Source organism: Saccharomyces eubayanus, chromosome XII (genome assembly GCF_001298625.1).
Source record: "Saccharomyces eubayanus strain FM1318 chromosome XII, whole genome shotgun sequence".
Taxonomy (NCBI): domain Eukaryota; kingdom Fungi; phylum Ascomycota; class Saccharomycetes; order Saccharomycetales; family Saccharomycetaceae; genus Saccharomyces; species Saccharomyces eubayanus.
The window spans coordinates 413,836-429,855 of NC_030971.1; the positions used below are offsets into that span (position 1 = coordinate 413,836).

The following is a 16,020-nucleotide window of genomic DNA, read 5'->3' on the forward strand; positions in this document are numbered from 1 at the left end:
TTTCTTGTTGTCCACCCGCCCGTTGAATCTCGAACCTGCAGAGTAGAAATCGCATTTCGGCTAGTGGACACAATCAGTGGGATACATAAAGCTCCAGTATAGTGAAATATCTTGTATTTGAACGGTCCGCATTTCGTAATCCGTACACACGCAAAACTCTGCTTAAACAATGGTTTCAGAATCGCGTCGAGGGAGTGTAAAAAGTTATTCGGTCGGCTATCAAGCAAGGTCTAGATCGAGTTCCCAGAGGAGACCTTCATTGACACGTCAACGCTCTTCTCAAAGGTTGATTAGGACTATTAGCATCGGGTCCGATGTTACTAATGTTACTGACGATGATGATTTGAAGGCTGTCAATGAAGGAGTTGCAGACCTTGAATTAGATATTTCAGAAACTACAAATAAGGGACAAAGGATTACATCAGCAACAGACGCCGCAGACAATTTGGGCTCGGTTCCATCAGAATGTATTGAGATACCTTTTGTCGAGGAAACACTGGATGCAAGTTTACCGTTGGATTATTTAAAGCAAGACATATTAAATCTCGTTCAGAGCTTGAAAATATCAAAATGGTATAACAACAAGAAAATTCAACCATTGGCTCAGGATATAAACTTAACAAAGATGTCCGGTGCAATGACCAATGCAATCTTCAAAGTTGAATATCCTAATTTGCCGTCGCTACTATTGAGGATTTACGGTCCCAACATCGATAACATCATTGATAGAGAATATGAGTTGCAGATCCTAGCTAGACTTTCGTTGAGGAACATAGGTCCGTCACTTTTTGGCTGTTTTATAAACGGTAGATTTGAACAGTTTCTAGAAAACTCGAAGACCTTGACGAAGGATGACATCAGAAATTGGAAAAGCTCTCAAAGAATTGCAAGAAGAATGAAGGAGTTGCACGTAGGTGTACCTCTTCTGAGTTCAGAAAGAAAGAACGGCTCTGCCTGTTGGCAAAAGATTAACCAATGGCTGCGCACAATCGAAAATGTCCAACAATGGGTGGGAGACCCCAAAAATCTTGACAAGTCTCTATTGTGCGAGGACTGGTCCAAGTTCAAAGATATTATTCAAAGATACCACAAATGGTTGGTCGTACAAGAACATGGCATGGACCGAGTCAACAAGAATTTGGTGTTTTGCCACAATGATGCGCAATACGGTAATTTGCTTTTTACCGCACCTGTGATGGACACATCAAATCTGCACTCGGCGCCTTCCTCCACGTCACTCTCGTCACATTCGAGTTCATTGTTCCCTTCAGATTCTAATGTCATCGTGGATGATATTATCAACCCGCCAAAGCAGGAACAAAGCCAAGATTCTAAACTGGTCGTCATTGATTTTGAATATGCAGGCGCAAACCCAGCCGCATACGATCTAGCAAATCATCTCTCTGAGTGGATGTATGATTACAATAATGCAGAGGCTCCGCACAACTGCCATTCTGATAAATATCCCGATAAGGAGCAAGTCCTAAACTTCTTGTACTCTTATGTCTCCCATTTAAGGGGCGGAGCTAAGGAGCCCATTGATGAGGAAGTTCAAAGGCTCTACAACTCAATCCTGCAATGGAGACCCACGGTCCAATTGTTTTGGTCGCTCTGGGCCATCCTACAAAGCGGTGAGTTGGAAGAGGAAGAGCCTCACACTGTCACCGCCAAAGAAGAAACTGGCCCCAATGGAAACAAATACATCATCAAGACGGATCCCAGCCCTGTGGAAGAGGATCTCGTGGATAACGAAGATCAGCCAGAGGCTGGTGTCAGCATCGACACGTTCGATTATATGGCTTATGGCCGCGACAAGATTGCGGTCTTTTGGGGTGACCTCATTGGTCTGGGCATAATCACCAAGGAAGAATGCGAAAAATTTAGCTCTTTCAAATTCCTAGATACTAGCTATTTGTAATACGTATACGACTTCTTTCAACAAAAGCCAAGAAATTCCAGAGAATAGCAACAACATCACACCCCATTATTATTATTCGTGTTTTTACTGTCGCTAGAACCAATATGGTTGCAACCAGAGTTGGAATCCCTCAAACGCATACATTATGCGTTTACGCGCTTCACGCCCCTTGGCAAAAAATCGATATTTCCTCTAAATGCATATCGCATGCGCTTATGGGAAAAGAGTACGCATCCAAACGTCGCGTTTCTTTTAGAACTGACCAATACGTAAACCTGCATTGAGTAAGGTTATGCAAGAAACGTGTTGCAAGATATGCATTATGCATATTTCTAATTGTGACAGTCTACCGAAAAAAGCCCATATGATGAGACTGGGATAATGCAGCGGCACTTGCTCGAGGAACTTGTATATAAGAGCTGCTATTCTCGATCAATATATCATAATGGTTGGAAGTGTATTCTTCTCATTTCTATTTATATATATTTCACATAACCAATCTCAAAGAGAACACAACACCACAATAATAAGAACAAAACAATGTCTGAAATTACTTTAGGTAAATATTTATTCGAAAGATTGAGCCAAGTCGACTGTAACACCGTCTTCGGTTTGCCAGGTGACTTTAACTTGTCCCTTTTGGATAAGCTTTACGAAGTCGAAGGTATGAGATGGGCTGGTAACGCCAACGAATTGAACGCTGCTTACGCTGCTGACGGTTACGCCCGTATTAAGGGTATGTCCTGTATCATCACCACTTTCGGTGTCGGTGAATTGTCTGCTTTGAACGGTATTGCCGGTTCTTACGCTGAACATGTCGGTGTTTTGCACGTCGTTGGTGTTCCATCCATTTCTTCCCAAGCTAAGCAATTGTTGTTGCATCACACCTTGGGTAACGGTGACTTCACTGTTTTCCACAGAATGTCTGCCAACATTTCTGAAACCACTGCCATGATCACTGACATTGCTAACGCTCCAGCTGAAATTGACAGATGTATCAGAACCACTTTCACCACTCAAAGACCAGTCTACTTGGGTCTACCAGCTAACTTGGTCGACTTGAACGTCCCAGCTAAGTTGTTGGAAACTCCAATTGACATGGCTTTGAAGCCAAACGACGCTGAAGCTGAAGCTGAAGTTGTCAGAACTGTTATTGAAATGATCCAAGACGCCAAGAACCCAGTTATCTTGGCTGATGCTTGTGCTTCTAGACATGACGTCAAGGCCGAAACCAAGAAGTTGATTGACTTGACTCAATTCCCAACCTTCGTCACCCCAATGGGTAAGGGTTCCATTGACGAACAACACCCAAGATACGGTGGTGTTTACGTCGGTACCTTGTCTAAGCCAGAAGTCAAGAAGGCTGTCGAATCTGCTGATTTGATTTTGTCTGTCGGTGCTTTGTTGTCTGATTTCAACACTGGTTCTTTCTCTTACTCTTACAGAACTAAGAACGTCGTTGAATTCCACTCCGATCACATCAAGATTAGAAATGCCACTTTCCCAGGTGTCCAAATGAAATTTGCTTTGCAAAAATTGTTGACTGCTATCCCAGCAGTTGTCAAGGACTACAAGCCTGTTGCTGTTCCAGCTAAAACTCCAGCTAACAAAGCCCTTCCAGCTAGCACTCCAATGAAGCAAGAATGGATGTGGAACCAATTGTCCAACTTCTTACAAGAAGGTGATATTGTTATTGCTGAAACCGGTACTTCTGCTTTCGGTATCAACCAAACCACTTTCCCAACAGACGTTTATGCTATTGTTCAAGTCTTATGGGGTTCCATTGGTTTCACTGTCGGTGCTCTTTTGGGTGCTACCATGGCCGCTGAAGAACTTGATCCAAAGAAGAGAGTCATCTTATTCATTGGTGACGGTTCTCTACAATTGACTGTCCAAGAAATCTCCACCATGATCAGATGGGGTTTGAAGCCATACATTTTCGTCTTGAACAACAACGGTTACACCATTGAAAAGTTGATTCACGGTCCTCACGCTGAATATAATGAAGTTCAACCTTGGGACCACTTGGCTTTGTTGCCAACTTTCGGTGCTAAGGACTACGAAACCCACAGAGTCGTTACAACCGGTGAATGGGACAAGTTGACTCAAGACAAGGAATTCCAAGATAACTCTAGAATCAGAATGATTGAAGTTATGTTGCCTGTCTTCGATGCTCCACAAAACTTGGTTAAACAAGCTCAATTGACCGCCGCTACAAACGCTAAGCAATAAGCTGTTTGACTTAAAACTTATGATTCAACGTTTGTGTGTTTTTTTACTTTAGAAGGTTATAGAAGTTTAGGTAAATAATTTGCATAGATATAGTTTTAGTATTATGAAAATTTCAATTTGACAATATAAAAGTTTCAATCTTTCCTCATATCTCGGCAAGGCTCTTATCCTTTATACGTCGCAACCGCTTACTTGAAAAATTCAATTTGAACCGTTTGAACAAATCTTTCCAAAGATTTCGAAAATAGTTGGGAAAGGTCGTCTTTTTACGCTCTTACGTTCTTAACTTTTTAGTTCAGTATTGTGTTTATTTTTGGCTTTTTTGAGAATGATTTTTTTTTTTGGAGCTTTCAGTTTGGCTCTAGATTCAAACTTGGAAAGTAGGAACAAAACAAGAATAAATTAGTCGATTCTCAAATCTGGCAATAAACCAAGTTGTAAGACTTCGCATGTTATTCAGTTACATATCAATAAATACAAGTTTTGACTCAGTCTTGTTATTTTAGCCATCGCTGTCTTAAAATGGAGTTTCCTGGCTAATAAAGAGTCGTCTTCGCTGTAATATAAAATCGCTTTCTTCATTGATCAAGATATCTTCAAGAGAAATAAAGACCAAACTTGCTTCACTTCAATCACGCCCTCATTTGTTTTTCTTTTTCATTTCTCTTAAATGATACAAACATGTGGATTCCTCGTTAGTAGCTTTTGTTTAAGTTAGAACGCGAAGCTGCCTAATGAAAATATTGAAATAGAAGAAAATGCATGCAGGCCAAAGGACATCCATCCCTCAATGAGAGAAAGTTAAGAGGAGCACTTTCTGTTCAGTTTTTCGTACCGATACCACTAGGCTCACTTGGGAGATCGAATAATGGAGTTTCAAAGAGCGCAACGAAACCTAAAATTTCTACAAAATGAAGACTCCATGAATATTAACAATCACAATACAATGAACGGTGAGAGCCAGAGAGCCTCATCGATAGCGATAGAAACACAGATACCAGATGTTCAGTTTTCTTTATCATCTGATGATGATTCCGTGAATACTCAGAGAAGAAAGAGTAGTGTGCAAAAATCTTCTGTGGCAAAAGAGATTTCTATAAGCAATACTGAGAGTGATACAAATGTTAACACTATGAATACAAGCCCGGGTGCTGTTTCCCAACCTATTTTAGAGGGTCAGAAACTCGATATGGCTGAGGAGAATATATTCATAAATACTCAAATTCAAAGTCGGCTTGATGACGCAGAGGAGGCAACAAGTCTAAAATCAAAACTCAAACAGTTCAAATATGCATTGAAAAGCAATAGTCCGAGTGAAGTCCTCACTGATTCAACTATAACAGCAAAACGAAGGCCAGCCATAAGAAAAACCAAACCGAAACTCAAATCAAAAGCCAAAAGTAAGCGAGATCCTAACATTATTAAAAATATAACCGAGTTTAACATTAATAACTACGAACGCTCAAGGACTACTAGTTTATTGAGGCAGTTATCAGGCAAGCACAAGAAGGTTCTGGATATAATAAAGGCACAGGAGTCAGGAAGTAACAGTGCATTGTCAAAAGCAAAGAATGGAAAGGGTGAATGTGGTATGTTTGATACTTATAGCGAACAAGAGTGGAAGCATATTTTGAAGTTGCTTTTGGAGAAGTTTCCTCATAGTGAGTCAACAGACTTGAATGAAGTTCAAAAATTTTTATATGGAAGTGAACAATCCTCAAGTTCTCTAGGAGATCCAGAAACTCCACATAAAAGGCTCTGGACAGCATCACAGTTACCGCCCGAACTACCCAACGAGTCTGCTCAACCAGAGCAAGAAACAAAAATTCACAACAGCCAAAGTGCAGTAAACTTTTTGTCGCTGTCTCAAGTGATGGACGATAAGAGTGAAATCATGAAAGATGAAGAGGACAAAATCATTTCAGGGGGATTTTCCGCAAGCTCTCCAGAATATGGAAGTAACCTAGAGGGACAAGAATCTTCAGCGCATAATACTGCTGAAAACACTAAATTAATTGTAGCAGCACAAGTAAATGAAATTGCACTGGCGGATGACACGGCTTGTAAACCTATGCTAGTTGAGGAGGATTCAAGAAGCAAAGATAACGGATACGAGGACCACGATAATATTTCAATTGTGTCGGATAGTACCGACGAGGCGTCTACGTTATTTCCATTAGATCCATATCGGTATGTTTTTATTGAAAACGAGGATAGACCAGGATTGGTTACCGATACCATGGGTAGCACACAATTTTTCACTCCAAACACATCACCCTTGGATGGTATAATTGACCTCACACAAGAATCCTTCAAAGCTGTTCGATCATTGATATCGCCTTTAAAGATAGAAAACAATAAGACTGCCGTATCACAGGTATCAAATCAAGTTCAAGTTCCAGCAACAAGAACCCCCACGATCATTCCCCAAAAAAATCTCACTAAGATATTAAAAACGGAAGAAGAAGTGAATAGTCTAGAAAATGTCATCAGGATTAAATTAATGCATGAAGAAGTGAGTCAATTTAACCCTGTAATAAAATCTGATTGTTACGAAATCGCAGTGAACGATTCCGAAGAAGAGGAAACAGAATACGATGATAAATTTTGCATTGCTGATATTGAGTTGATAAACTTACCTAAAGGTCTTGTTCAGGCACCTCCACCAAACCTTACGAATAATGATAATATTAATAATAAAAACGGCGTTACTACGACAAGCGTTGCTGATTCACCTGAAAAAATTCACGAAATCATCACTTCACAATCAATGAAGGAACTACGACAAAGCTTGAAAACAGTCGGACTAAAACCCATGAGGACGAAACTAGAAATAATCGAGTCTTTACAGACTGCATCACAAATACTGTCAGCAAATACGGTACCCACTCCAGGAGATAGCGACGAGCAGCATAATTGTGCGATAAACTTCAGCAAGCTTGAGATTTTTGATCACTTAACGGAACTGATCCAGTCCTTTCCCGACTTTCTGGAGAGGATATACACATTTGAACCCATTCCACTAAATGAGCTGATTGAAAAATTACTAAGCGTCGAGCCGTTCATTTCACAAATAGACGAAATGACCATCAGAGAATGGGCAGACATTCAAGGGATCTGTCTGAGAAATGATAAAAAAATAGTGAAATAAAACGAACATAACATAACATAACAAAACAAACGTTACGTTTTGGTTATGGATATACATATTTTCATATATATTCTGTCATAAAATAGCTTAACTTAAATAAAGGGATTTTTTTTTTTGTAAAATAGGTACCAATATCACAACTGAATAGGAATAAAGAGGAAAACGAGATCAAAAAAAAAACTGAAAAAAAAAAAGGCAAAACGTAAGGAAAATAATAAATAATTAGGTTTTAGTTAGAAACGCTAGTTTGGTCAAACTGAAACCAGATCACCAAGTCATTCTTTGCAAAGCTTTCACTTTAACGTTGAGGTTTTTCTTCTTTGCATAATTACGATCATCGCCGCGACTGGTGCTTCTCTTTTGGTCAGATTGTTTGTTGTTGGCACTGCGGTTACAATAAGTACCAGCTTTTACGTAAACAGCAATGTCGTTGTCGTCGCCGTGTTTGAAGCAGCATCTTCTGCCGTAGGGGCAGTATCCTAGTTTTTCCCAGTTCATGCATGGCTTCGTTCTGAAGTTTTTGCATGATTTCTTGACTTTCAGCTCGTTCAACCCATGTGCGAATTGGCATTTGGTGCCGTAAGGGCAGGTCCCCTTCAAAGTAAAAGATTCACATAGTTCGGTCTTGTATAGCTGCTTTGGGGTCTCCTGCGGTTGGCATTTCACCTTAGGTTGAGAGGGAGAGATCTTTTGTGGAGAAGATGGAGCATCATCTTCGGGGCTTTGCTGGGACAACTGCTGCAAATTTTGCAAAGTCAATGGCAATTGTGAAGATTTGGGGACGTAATCTGGGTTGATCTGTACCTCCAGCTTCTTTTTGAAAGTGGTCAGTGTGCTAGTGTCCAGACTAGCGGATGGGAGGAAAGGGTTTATCAATTGTGGGTCGTACAGAAGTCCTGGCTGAATAGCGTTTTTCTGTTTGGAGGGGGAGAACGAGACCGCAGAAGATATCTCGCTGCTTGTCTCCTGTATGGTGTCTTCATTCAAGATGGTTTTGTTGTAGTAATCCTCCAGTTCCCTGATGTTGATCTGGTATTGGTAGTCGTTCAATGGGTTCTGCTCGCGATCGGTCGAGAACAATGACGTTAAGTCGGTCTTTTGAGATTCCGGTCTGGTATGCGCTAATGGGGCCCACATCTTGCGTAAGGTTCTAGTAATGTTTTGTTGTCTTCCAAGATGCCAAAGTGATCAAGCAACCAAGAGTCCCAGGTCTCAACCACGACCATCCTCTCTTACGGATATATGTATATATATATATATATATATATAGCTACGTGTAGAGATTGACCTACGGTTACTGGCACAATGCACCCAGCTGCATGTGCCATTGTACATCTACACCTCCAAATTAGGGTGTGGATTGGCGTCGTCCTCTTTAATGTGGGTGCATTTTGCGACGTCGCGACAAATAAAGAGAATGGGCGATGGGCTGTGGGAGCAATGAGAGAGAAAGAGAGAGTTGACGGCAGCGAAAACGTAAGTCGGCCAGGCAGGATGGCGTTTAAGTTATGGTCTTTGGATGAGGAGACGCTATACGAGCACGTGTTCGAGCGGTACATGCAGCTGGAGGCCCAGTGCCGGGAGCTGCCCCAGGATTTGGGCATTCAGGACAAAAGCAGCGGTGTATTGGAGCTGGCGATCGAGCCTTTGGGGGTTGAAGCCAGCAAGAAGAAGAAGCGAGTGAGGAGGAGGAACAAGGCCGATGCTGCCAAGGACGATTGGGGCGTCGCTGTAGACAGTTATCACGTTCGGGTGGAACAGTCCATATCTAGCTTGCATTCATCCCGAGACAACGACAACTCCACCACAGGGTACGTTGTGTGGTCCACGACACCTTTTTTCATCAACTGGCTTCTGTATAGTGCTAGCGCTGCACCCTTTCGTCTTGGTACCCAGGTGGAAGTCGTCCACGGGTCTTCTTGCGAGGGGCACATGCTTGACTTGCCCAAGCTGATCAATCTTTCCGGCACAGACCGCAGTAAGAGAGGCATCCTGGAGCTTGGAGCAGGGATATCGGGAATTTTGCCCGTGGTTCTTGGTAACTTTGTCGACGTCTACGTCTCGACGGACCAGAAGGGTATTCTTAACAAGCTGAAACATAACACCATGGAAAACCTGTCGCAGTTGACCAGAAGGCAGTGCGTGTCCCGGACGCTACGTTTGGAACTGCCGCCCACCACACCATCTGAAACCGCCACATTAGAGCTGCCATCCAAACCCACGTTGGGTCTGGAAGTGACGGCTCTAGACTGGGAGAAGATCAACTTGCGGGACGAAACGACACACTCACTGCATCCGGAGCTGTCACTCTTGGGCCAGACAAGCTCCTCTGTGTACGTTCTCGCCATGGACGTGATATACAACGAGTACCTCATAGACCCCTTCCTCAAGACGCTGRAACAGCTGAAGTACTGCTTCCAGTCCACCTACAACCTGAAGTTCCACGCCGTCGTGGGGCTCCACCTACGTTCGCAAGACGTAACCACCCTGTTTTTAGAAAGAGCAGTCATAGAGCACGACCTCGCCGTCTACGATATCGTTGACCAGGCCATACAAGAGTCCCGCTTCAATTTTTATCTCATCACTTAGCCCTTATATAACGATAGTAACGATAATAATAATAGTAATACGTGCATTTTTTTTCTTTTTGCGATGCGGCGGTGCCACTTCGCCTCCGTGCTTTGGGAAGATTTTCCTTTTGATTAGCAAGGGCAATAACGTCAAAAAGCCAGATGAGGGTGATAGAAAATTTTCTCTAATGCACTTCTTGGCCGCCTTATCGGTAAGATTAAACGGCTTTGTCTTTTCGCATCGATTGCATCCTCTCGTATATTTAGGCTCCATCTTTGATAGCATACATCCTTTCCAAGCATTTTGCTTTTTGTACATTAGAAAAAAAATCTAAGCTCAGCCACATATTATGGCTGTCTGGGAACAACTAGAAGTCTCAAAAGCACATGTCGCTTACGCCTGCATTGGTGTATTCTCGTCAGTCTTCTCCTTATTCTCGCTTTACGTGAAGGAGAAGCTGTATATCGGTGAATCCACTGTGGCAGGGATATTTGGCCTTATCGTGGGTCCCGTTTGTCTGAACTGGTTTAATCCTTTGGACTGGGGGAACTCAGACAAGATCACGTTAGAAATAACAAGAATAGTTTTATGTTTGCAGATATTCGCCGTTGCCGTGGAACTGCCACGGAAGTATATGCTGAAACATTGGGTATCCGTCACGATGCTATTGCTCCCCGTGATGACAGCAGGCTGGCTTATTATAGGCCTCTTTGTCTGGATTCTTATACCGGGGTTGAACTTTTCTGCCAGTCTGTTGATTTCAGCGTGTGTTACCGCCACAGATCCAATTTTGGCGCAATCAGTTGTTTCTGGTAAGTTTGCACAAAGAGTCCCTGGCCATTTGAGAAACCTGCTATCTGCAGAATCTGGCTGTAATGATGGTATGGCATTCCCCTTTATATTCCTTTCACTGAATTTGATCCTGCATCCTGGCAATGGAAGGGAGATCGTCAAAGATTGGTTTTGTGTTACCATCCTGTACGAGTGTCTATTCGGATGCCTGTTAGGTTGTTTCATTGGTTATGTCGGTAGAATCACTATCCGGTTTGCAGAAAAGAAAAACATCATCGATCGTGAGTCCTTCTTAGCGTTTTACGTTGTCCTGGCATTCATGTGCGCAGGGTTCGGCTCCATCCTAGGTGTGGATGACCTATTAGTGTCGTTTGCAGCCGGTGCGGCTTTCGCATGGGATGGATGGTTTTCCCAAAAGACGCAAGAGAGTAACGTTTCTACGGTAATTGACTTACTATTAAACTATGCATACTTTATTTATTTCGGTGCCATTATTCCATGGAGTCAGTTCAACAATGGGTTGATTGGTGCAAACGTTTGGCGTTTGATCATTCTGTCCGTAGTGGTCATTTTTCTACGTAGAATTCCGGCTGTTATGATACTAAGACCACTTATTCCTGATATTAAATCGTGGCGTGAAGCACTTTTCGTGGGCCATTTCGGTCCTATTGGTGTTGGTGCGATTTTTGCCGCTATATTAGCTCGTGGCGAGTTAGAAGCTACCATTACCGATGAACCTACTCCATTGAACGTAGTACCGACAAAAGAAGAAACCAAACATTGGCAATTAATAGCTTGCATATGGCCCATTACGTGTTTTTTCATTGTTACTTCCATTATTGTCCACGGATCTTCAGTTGCCATTATAACGCTAGGTCGTCATTTGAACACAATTACTTTGACCAAAACATTTACCACACATACCACTAATGGTGAAAATGGGAAAAGTTCATGGATGCAAAGATTACCTTCATTGGATAAAGCAGGACGTTCCTTTTCATTGCATCGTATGGATACACAAATGACACTTTCAGGAGATGAAGAAGAAGAAGATGACGGAGACCGTAAAGGACTCACAGGAGGAGAAGATGAAGAAGGGTTAAACAATGATCAGATCGGCGGCGTCGAAACAAGCGGAGTTCCTGCCAGACCTATTGGCGGTATGCCTAGAAGAAGAAAACGTTCAATGAGAGAGAAGAGATTAAGTCGGGGACAAAAACTAAGGAATAAAGGTAGAGAATTGTTTTCATCAAAATCTAAAAATGAAATGTATGATGACGATGAGTTAAACGATCTGGGCAGAGAAAGACTACAAAAGGAAAAGGAAGCGCGCGCCGCCACATTTGCATTAAGTACAGCTGTTAACACACAACATAATAAAGATATTGGAATGGGTGGAGAAGAGGAAGAAGACGAGTATACACCAGAAAACGAATACAGTGACACTTACAATTATAATGATAAAGATATCACACCAAGTTATGAATCTTCTCAAGGATCTCCGTCTTTGAGAGAACAAAGAAGATACATACCGAGAAACCGTTATGATGAAGAGGGAGTAGAAAGTGAAATTGAGAGCCAAGATGAGACGGAAGACGAAAGTGAAAGATCTATGGCCAGCAGCGAAGAAAGGAGAATACGGAAAATGAAAGAAGAAGAAATGAAACCCGGCACGGCTTATTTGGATGGTAATAGAATGATCATTGAGAATAAACAAGGTGAAATTCTGAACCAAGTTGACATAGAAGATGGCAACAAGCCGAAAGATGAAGAAGCCAGTATTGGAAGTACTGCCCATTCAAGTTTAACCACCACAATGACCAATGGATCTAGTAATAGTGGGGGAAGGTTAAGGAGAATATTGACGCCCACATCTCTGGGAAAGATACACTCACTGGTAGATAAGGGGAAAGATAAGAACAAAAACAACAAATATCATGCATTCAAGATAGACAATCTGCTAATCATTGAAAATGAAGACGGTGACGTTATAAAGAGATACAAGATAAATCCGCATACGACTCGTAATAAGGAGAATAAGAACCGTTCAAGGAATGATAGTGTTGTATCAAGAGCACTAACTGCCGTAGGTTTAAAGAGTAAAGGGAACAGTGGCGTGCCGCCGTCACTAAATGAGGAGAGCGCTGTCGAGGGATCTTCAAAGAAGGGACCTGGGATGTTGAAGAAAAGAACATTGACACCCGCACCGGTAGGAGGAGTCCAAGCATCACTAACTTTAGAAGATGCGACATCTTCTGAAGAAGACCTGGGTGACAGTTACGACGTGGATGATAGTGAAGATTACGACGATAATGCATACGAATCAGAAACCGAATTCGAAAGACAAAGAAGGCTGAATGCGTTGGGTGAGATGGTGGCACCAGCGGACCAAGATGATGAAGAGTTGCCACCATTACCTGTGGAAGCACACGGAGGGAACGATGGTCCCGGCGGTGCGGAAGGCAAGAAGAAACAAAAGAGTGCTGCTGTTAAGTCCGCTCTATCGAAGAAACTTGGTCTTAATAAGTAAGAAATTGATATAGAGTTATATTTTATAATATGTTTAAACGTGATGCTTTTTTCATTATTTACATGTCTCGAGGGAATGCGAAGTTATGCGGCAGTTAATTAATTCCGTTATATATTTAGAAGTTCAAAACGTCATTAATGAAAGTTTTCAAGGAAGTTTCGTTCGGGTTTATATTAATGAAGTCCAACTGCTTGTATGAACCATTGTTTACAAAGCCGCGGCTGATATCAGAATATTGAATGATGTATTTATCCTGGGCGCTGCCGGTGGGGAATTGCAAATTCAAGACACGATGTGTTAAGATATCGGTCAATTGATATTGCTGTGCTTGGCTATTCGGCAATGCGATCGTGATTTTTTTCATAAGGTTTTGGTACTTATTTAGTTTCCAGTGGGACTTTACGAGAAATTCCTGGAGACCTTTTTGATCACTTAACCAAGCGTCCGGGCGGGTCTGGTCAAAATTGGGCAGCAAATCTTGGATGTAGTCGGATGTGATTTTGTAGTCTGTTTGGGATTGTGGGGTTCGTAAAACGATAGAGTTTTCCTGCAGTTTCAGGAGAGGTCTCATTGAAGCAGTAACGATATTATCGAATTCATCAGTTTCGAACCAGATTTGCAAAAAAGGGGGTGATGGGTTCGAGATGGGCGGCATAGGAGTAAAATTCAACTGTACAAAGGAGTGGTGAGGGTTTGTGATCAGATGCTGGTCCAGAGATGCGGGCGTCGATGACGACGACGATTCTGTAAAATTGGATAAGCTTAGTAGTTTTGAAATAAAGCTTTTGTGTACCAAAGGCTGGAAGACGCTGGGAGACGCCGGCGATTGTAAGGAATAGCCTAGTGTCATTGAGAGGCACTGAGAGATGGAGCTGGGAGTGGGGGAAGAGGGCGCGTTCGCGGACAAGAAAGCGTTGTATTGGTTAATTTGCGCATCTGTCACTTGTGGAGCGGTGGCGCTGGTTCCCAAATCCGCGCCGGGTCTAGGGACGGTTGACTGCAGTCTTGACCAATCTCGGGACTTGTTTAGCCAGTCCAAGTTCTCCAGAGTGTTGTTGAATGGGTAGGATGCCAGCTTGGTTGGCGGGGCCGATTCGATTGTGTGGTATTGTTGGGATGCGTGCGGGTTGGAAGAGATTGCGTTCAGCAGAAGGGCCTTCGCCATGGATATCTTCTTGGGACTTAGTGCAGAGATCTTATACGCTTGCGACTCCGGGAGGTATTCGAAAAAAGTGTGAGATTCCTTCTGAATAAGGTTGACCAGGTCCTTTGACGGGGCGGAAGCGTGTATGTCGACTGTTTCTTGGGTAATATTTGACCATATTTTGTTAAGAGAAATCTCCACATATTTGAGCAGACTGGACGAGCCCTTGACGGTCAACTCGTTGTCCTGGATGGAGATGATGAAGGTCAAGCCCAGCTTATTGAAGTTTGTGAGGATTTTACCGTTTTGGGTGATGAGCAAAAGGAAGATCTCCCTTGGAGTGTCGAACTGGAAGGTCAACGACGTGGACTTGATTCCCGTGGGCGTGGACGGTGTTGACTCTGGGTGGCAGTTCCAGATGTTTCCAATGATGTACTGTGACAGTTTGCTTTTCTTCCAATGTGTCAAATGCAAAGGGGAGTCCGGGTGGTTAGAGGAGATGAACTCGCGCAGCTGGTGGCGGTTGTAACTCGACGTGAGCGTCTGGAGAAGAGCGTTGTACTCGAGGGAGGACAAGCTGGTGTTGGTTGGTTTTTTCAAGCGGATGGAGTTCAATGCGGAGTCCAGCGAGTTCTGCTTCTCGAAGACGAGCAGCTTCGAGCCGAAGTCGTCGTTGTCGTCGTTGCCGGTGTCTTTGTGAGCGCGCCTGCTCGAGGGTTGGTGCCTAGCCAGCTTCTGGTCATTCTTGACCAGTCCAGACTGGGTAGGGTTCAGAACGACGAATTTCAAGTTCTGGGGCAGTTTTTTTTTACCGCAAACAGGCGAGCTGGCGCCCGAGTTCGAATAGAGACGGCAGGTTAAACGGGCTAGCTTCCTATTGAATTTCCACATGTGCTTGCTTTATATTCGCAATGCGCATTCAAGCTACATTCATTTACACTACATACTAGATGCATTATACGCACTTACTATTTAATTCTTTTTTTTTTTTATTATTTTTTTTCAAAATGCACACTACACCAAAAAGAGCGGGCGAGGTTGAAAAACAAAAAAAAAACACTATGGGAATAACAAGAGTGAATTAGCAGTTAGAGCCCATAGCAAACAAGAGCGAAGACGGCTATGACAGTGGAGAGCCAGCAATTGCGGAAGTACATAGCATTGTACAACAGAGAGGTCGAGGAGTTCCACGGTGGGGCGGCCGCAGGCCGCCCACGAGAGTTCCACCCGTCGGACGTGCACGTTAAGAGCACCCACGAGAAAGCGAGCGCCAGGGACCCCAGTGTTGAGGTCAGTCTTGGCGTGGAGTGGGACAGCGAAGAAAAGGAGACGTTCTTCTGGTGTCTTTCACGTTACAGCATCCACCGCGTGGAGGAGTGGCGCCCGCTGTTGCCCAGGAAGAGCGCCATGGAGATCCTGGGCTACTACAAGCTGCTGCGCCGGGCGAGCGCGCGTGCGAGCTCGCGCAGGGCGGGTGACGGAGAAGGCGCGCAGCCCATTGCGTACGAAATGAGCAGTGGGTGGGTCGCGCTGGAGACGAAGCTCAGCGAAGCCGCCGGGGAAGCCGCAGGCGAGCCCCCCGCAACCGAGGAAGGAGACGCCGAGGCGGAGTCCGAGGGCGCTCTCATCGACTACGACAGCTGGCGGCGCAGGTGGGAAGCGATTTACTCGCACAGCCGCAT

General features: G+C 43.5%; 8 protein-coding genes across 8 annotated transcripts; 6 read left to right on the forward strand and 2 right to left on the reverse strand.

Annotated features, from left to right (window-relative positions):
• Nucleotides 1-169: 169 nt before the first annotated feature.
• CKI1 (bifunctional choline kinase/ethanolamine kinase CKI1) lies at nt 170-1,918 on the forward strand (the record flags this gene model as incomplete). The annotated part of the gene is made up of 1 exon (XM_018366719.1): nt 170-1,918. The coding sequence occupies one exon, from the start codon at nt 170-172 to the stop codon at nt 1,916-1,918; it is 1,749 nt and encodes a 582-aa protein (XP_018220558.1).
• Nucleotides 1,919-2,458: 540 nt separating this feature from the next.
• Nucleotides 2,459-4,150, forward strand: PDC5 (indolepyruvate decarboxylase 5; the record flags this gene model as incomplete). Its single annotated transcript, XM_018366720.1, has 1 exon — nt 2,459-4,150. The coding sequence occupies one exon, from the start codon at nt 2,459-2,461 to the stop codon at nt 4,148-4,150; it is 1,692 nt and encodes a 563-aa protein (XP_018220559.1).
• Nucleotides 4,151-5,018: 868 nt separating this feature from the next.
• Nucleotides 5,019-7,301, forward strand: SLX4 (Slx4p; the record flags this gene model as incomplete). Its single annotated transcript, XM_018366721.1, has 1 exon — nt 5,019-7,301. The coding sequence occupies one exon, from the start codon at nt 5,019-5,021 to the stop codon at nt 7,299-7,301; it is 2,283 nt and encodes a 760-aa protein (XP_018220560.1).
• A 267-nt stretch (nt 7,302-7,568) lies between these two features.
• TIS11 (Tis11p) lies at nt 7,569-8,438 on the reverse strand (the record flags this gene model as incomplete). Its single annotated transcript, XM_018366722.1, has 1 exon — nt 7,569-8,438. The coding sequence occupies one exon, from the start codon at nt 8,436-8,438 to the stop codon at nt 7,569-7,571; it is 870 nt and encodes a 289-aa protein (XP_018220561.1).
• A 168-nt stretch (nt 8,439-8,606) lies between these two features.
• On the forward strand, nt 8,607-9,890 carry RKM5 (S-adenosylmethionine-dependent methyltransferase; the record flags this gene model as incomplete). Its single annotated transcript, XM_018366723.1, has 1 exon — nt 8,607-9,890. The coding sequence occupies one exon, from the start codon at nt 8,607-8,609 to the stop codon at nt 9,888-9,890; it is 1,284 nt and encodes a 427-aa protein (XP_018220562.1).
• A 331-nt stretch (nt 9,891-10,221) lies between these two features.
• Nucleotides 10,222-13,194, forward strand: NHA1 (Nha1p; the record flags this gene model as incomplete). Its single annotated transcript, XM_018366724.1, has 1 exon — nt 10,222-13,194. The coding sequence occupies one exon, from the start codon at nt 10,222-10,224 to the stop codon at nt 13,192-13,194; it is 2,973 nt and encodes a 990-aa protein (XP_018220563.1).
• Nucleotides 13,195-13,309: 115 nt separating this feature from the next.
• On the reverse strand, nt 13,310-15,229 carry SLS1 (Sls1p; the record flags this gene model as incomplete). The annotated part of the gene is made up of 1 exon (XM_018366725.1): nt 13,310-15,229. The coding sequence occupies one exon, from the start codon at nt 15,227-15,229 to the stop codon at nt 13,310-13,312; it is 1,920 nt and encodes a 639-aa protein (XP_018220564.1).
• Nucleotides 15,230-15,460: 231 nt separating this feature from the next.
• On the forward strand, nt 15,461-16,020 carry RRN5 (Rrn5p; the record flags this gene model as incomplete). Its single annotated transcript, XM_018366726.1, has 1 exon — nt 15,461-16,020. A coding segment is annotated over one exon (560 nt), but the record flags the coding sequence as incomplete, so codon positions are not given.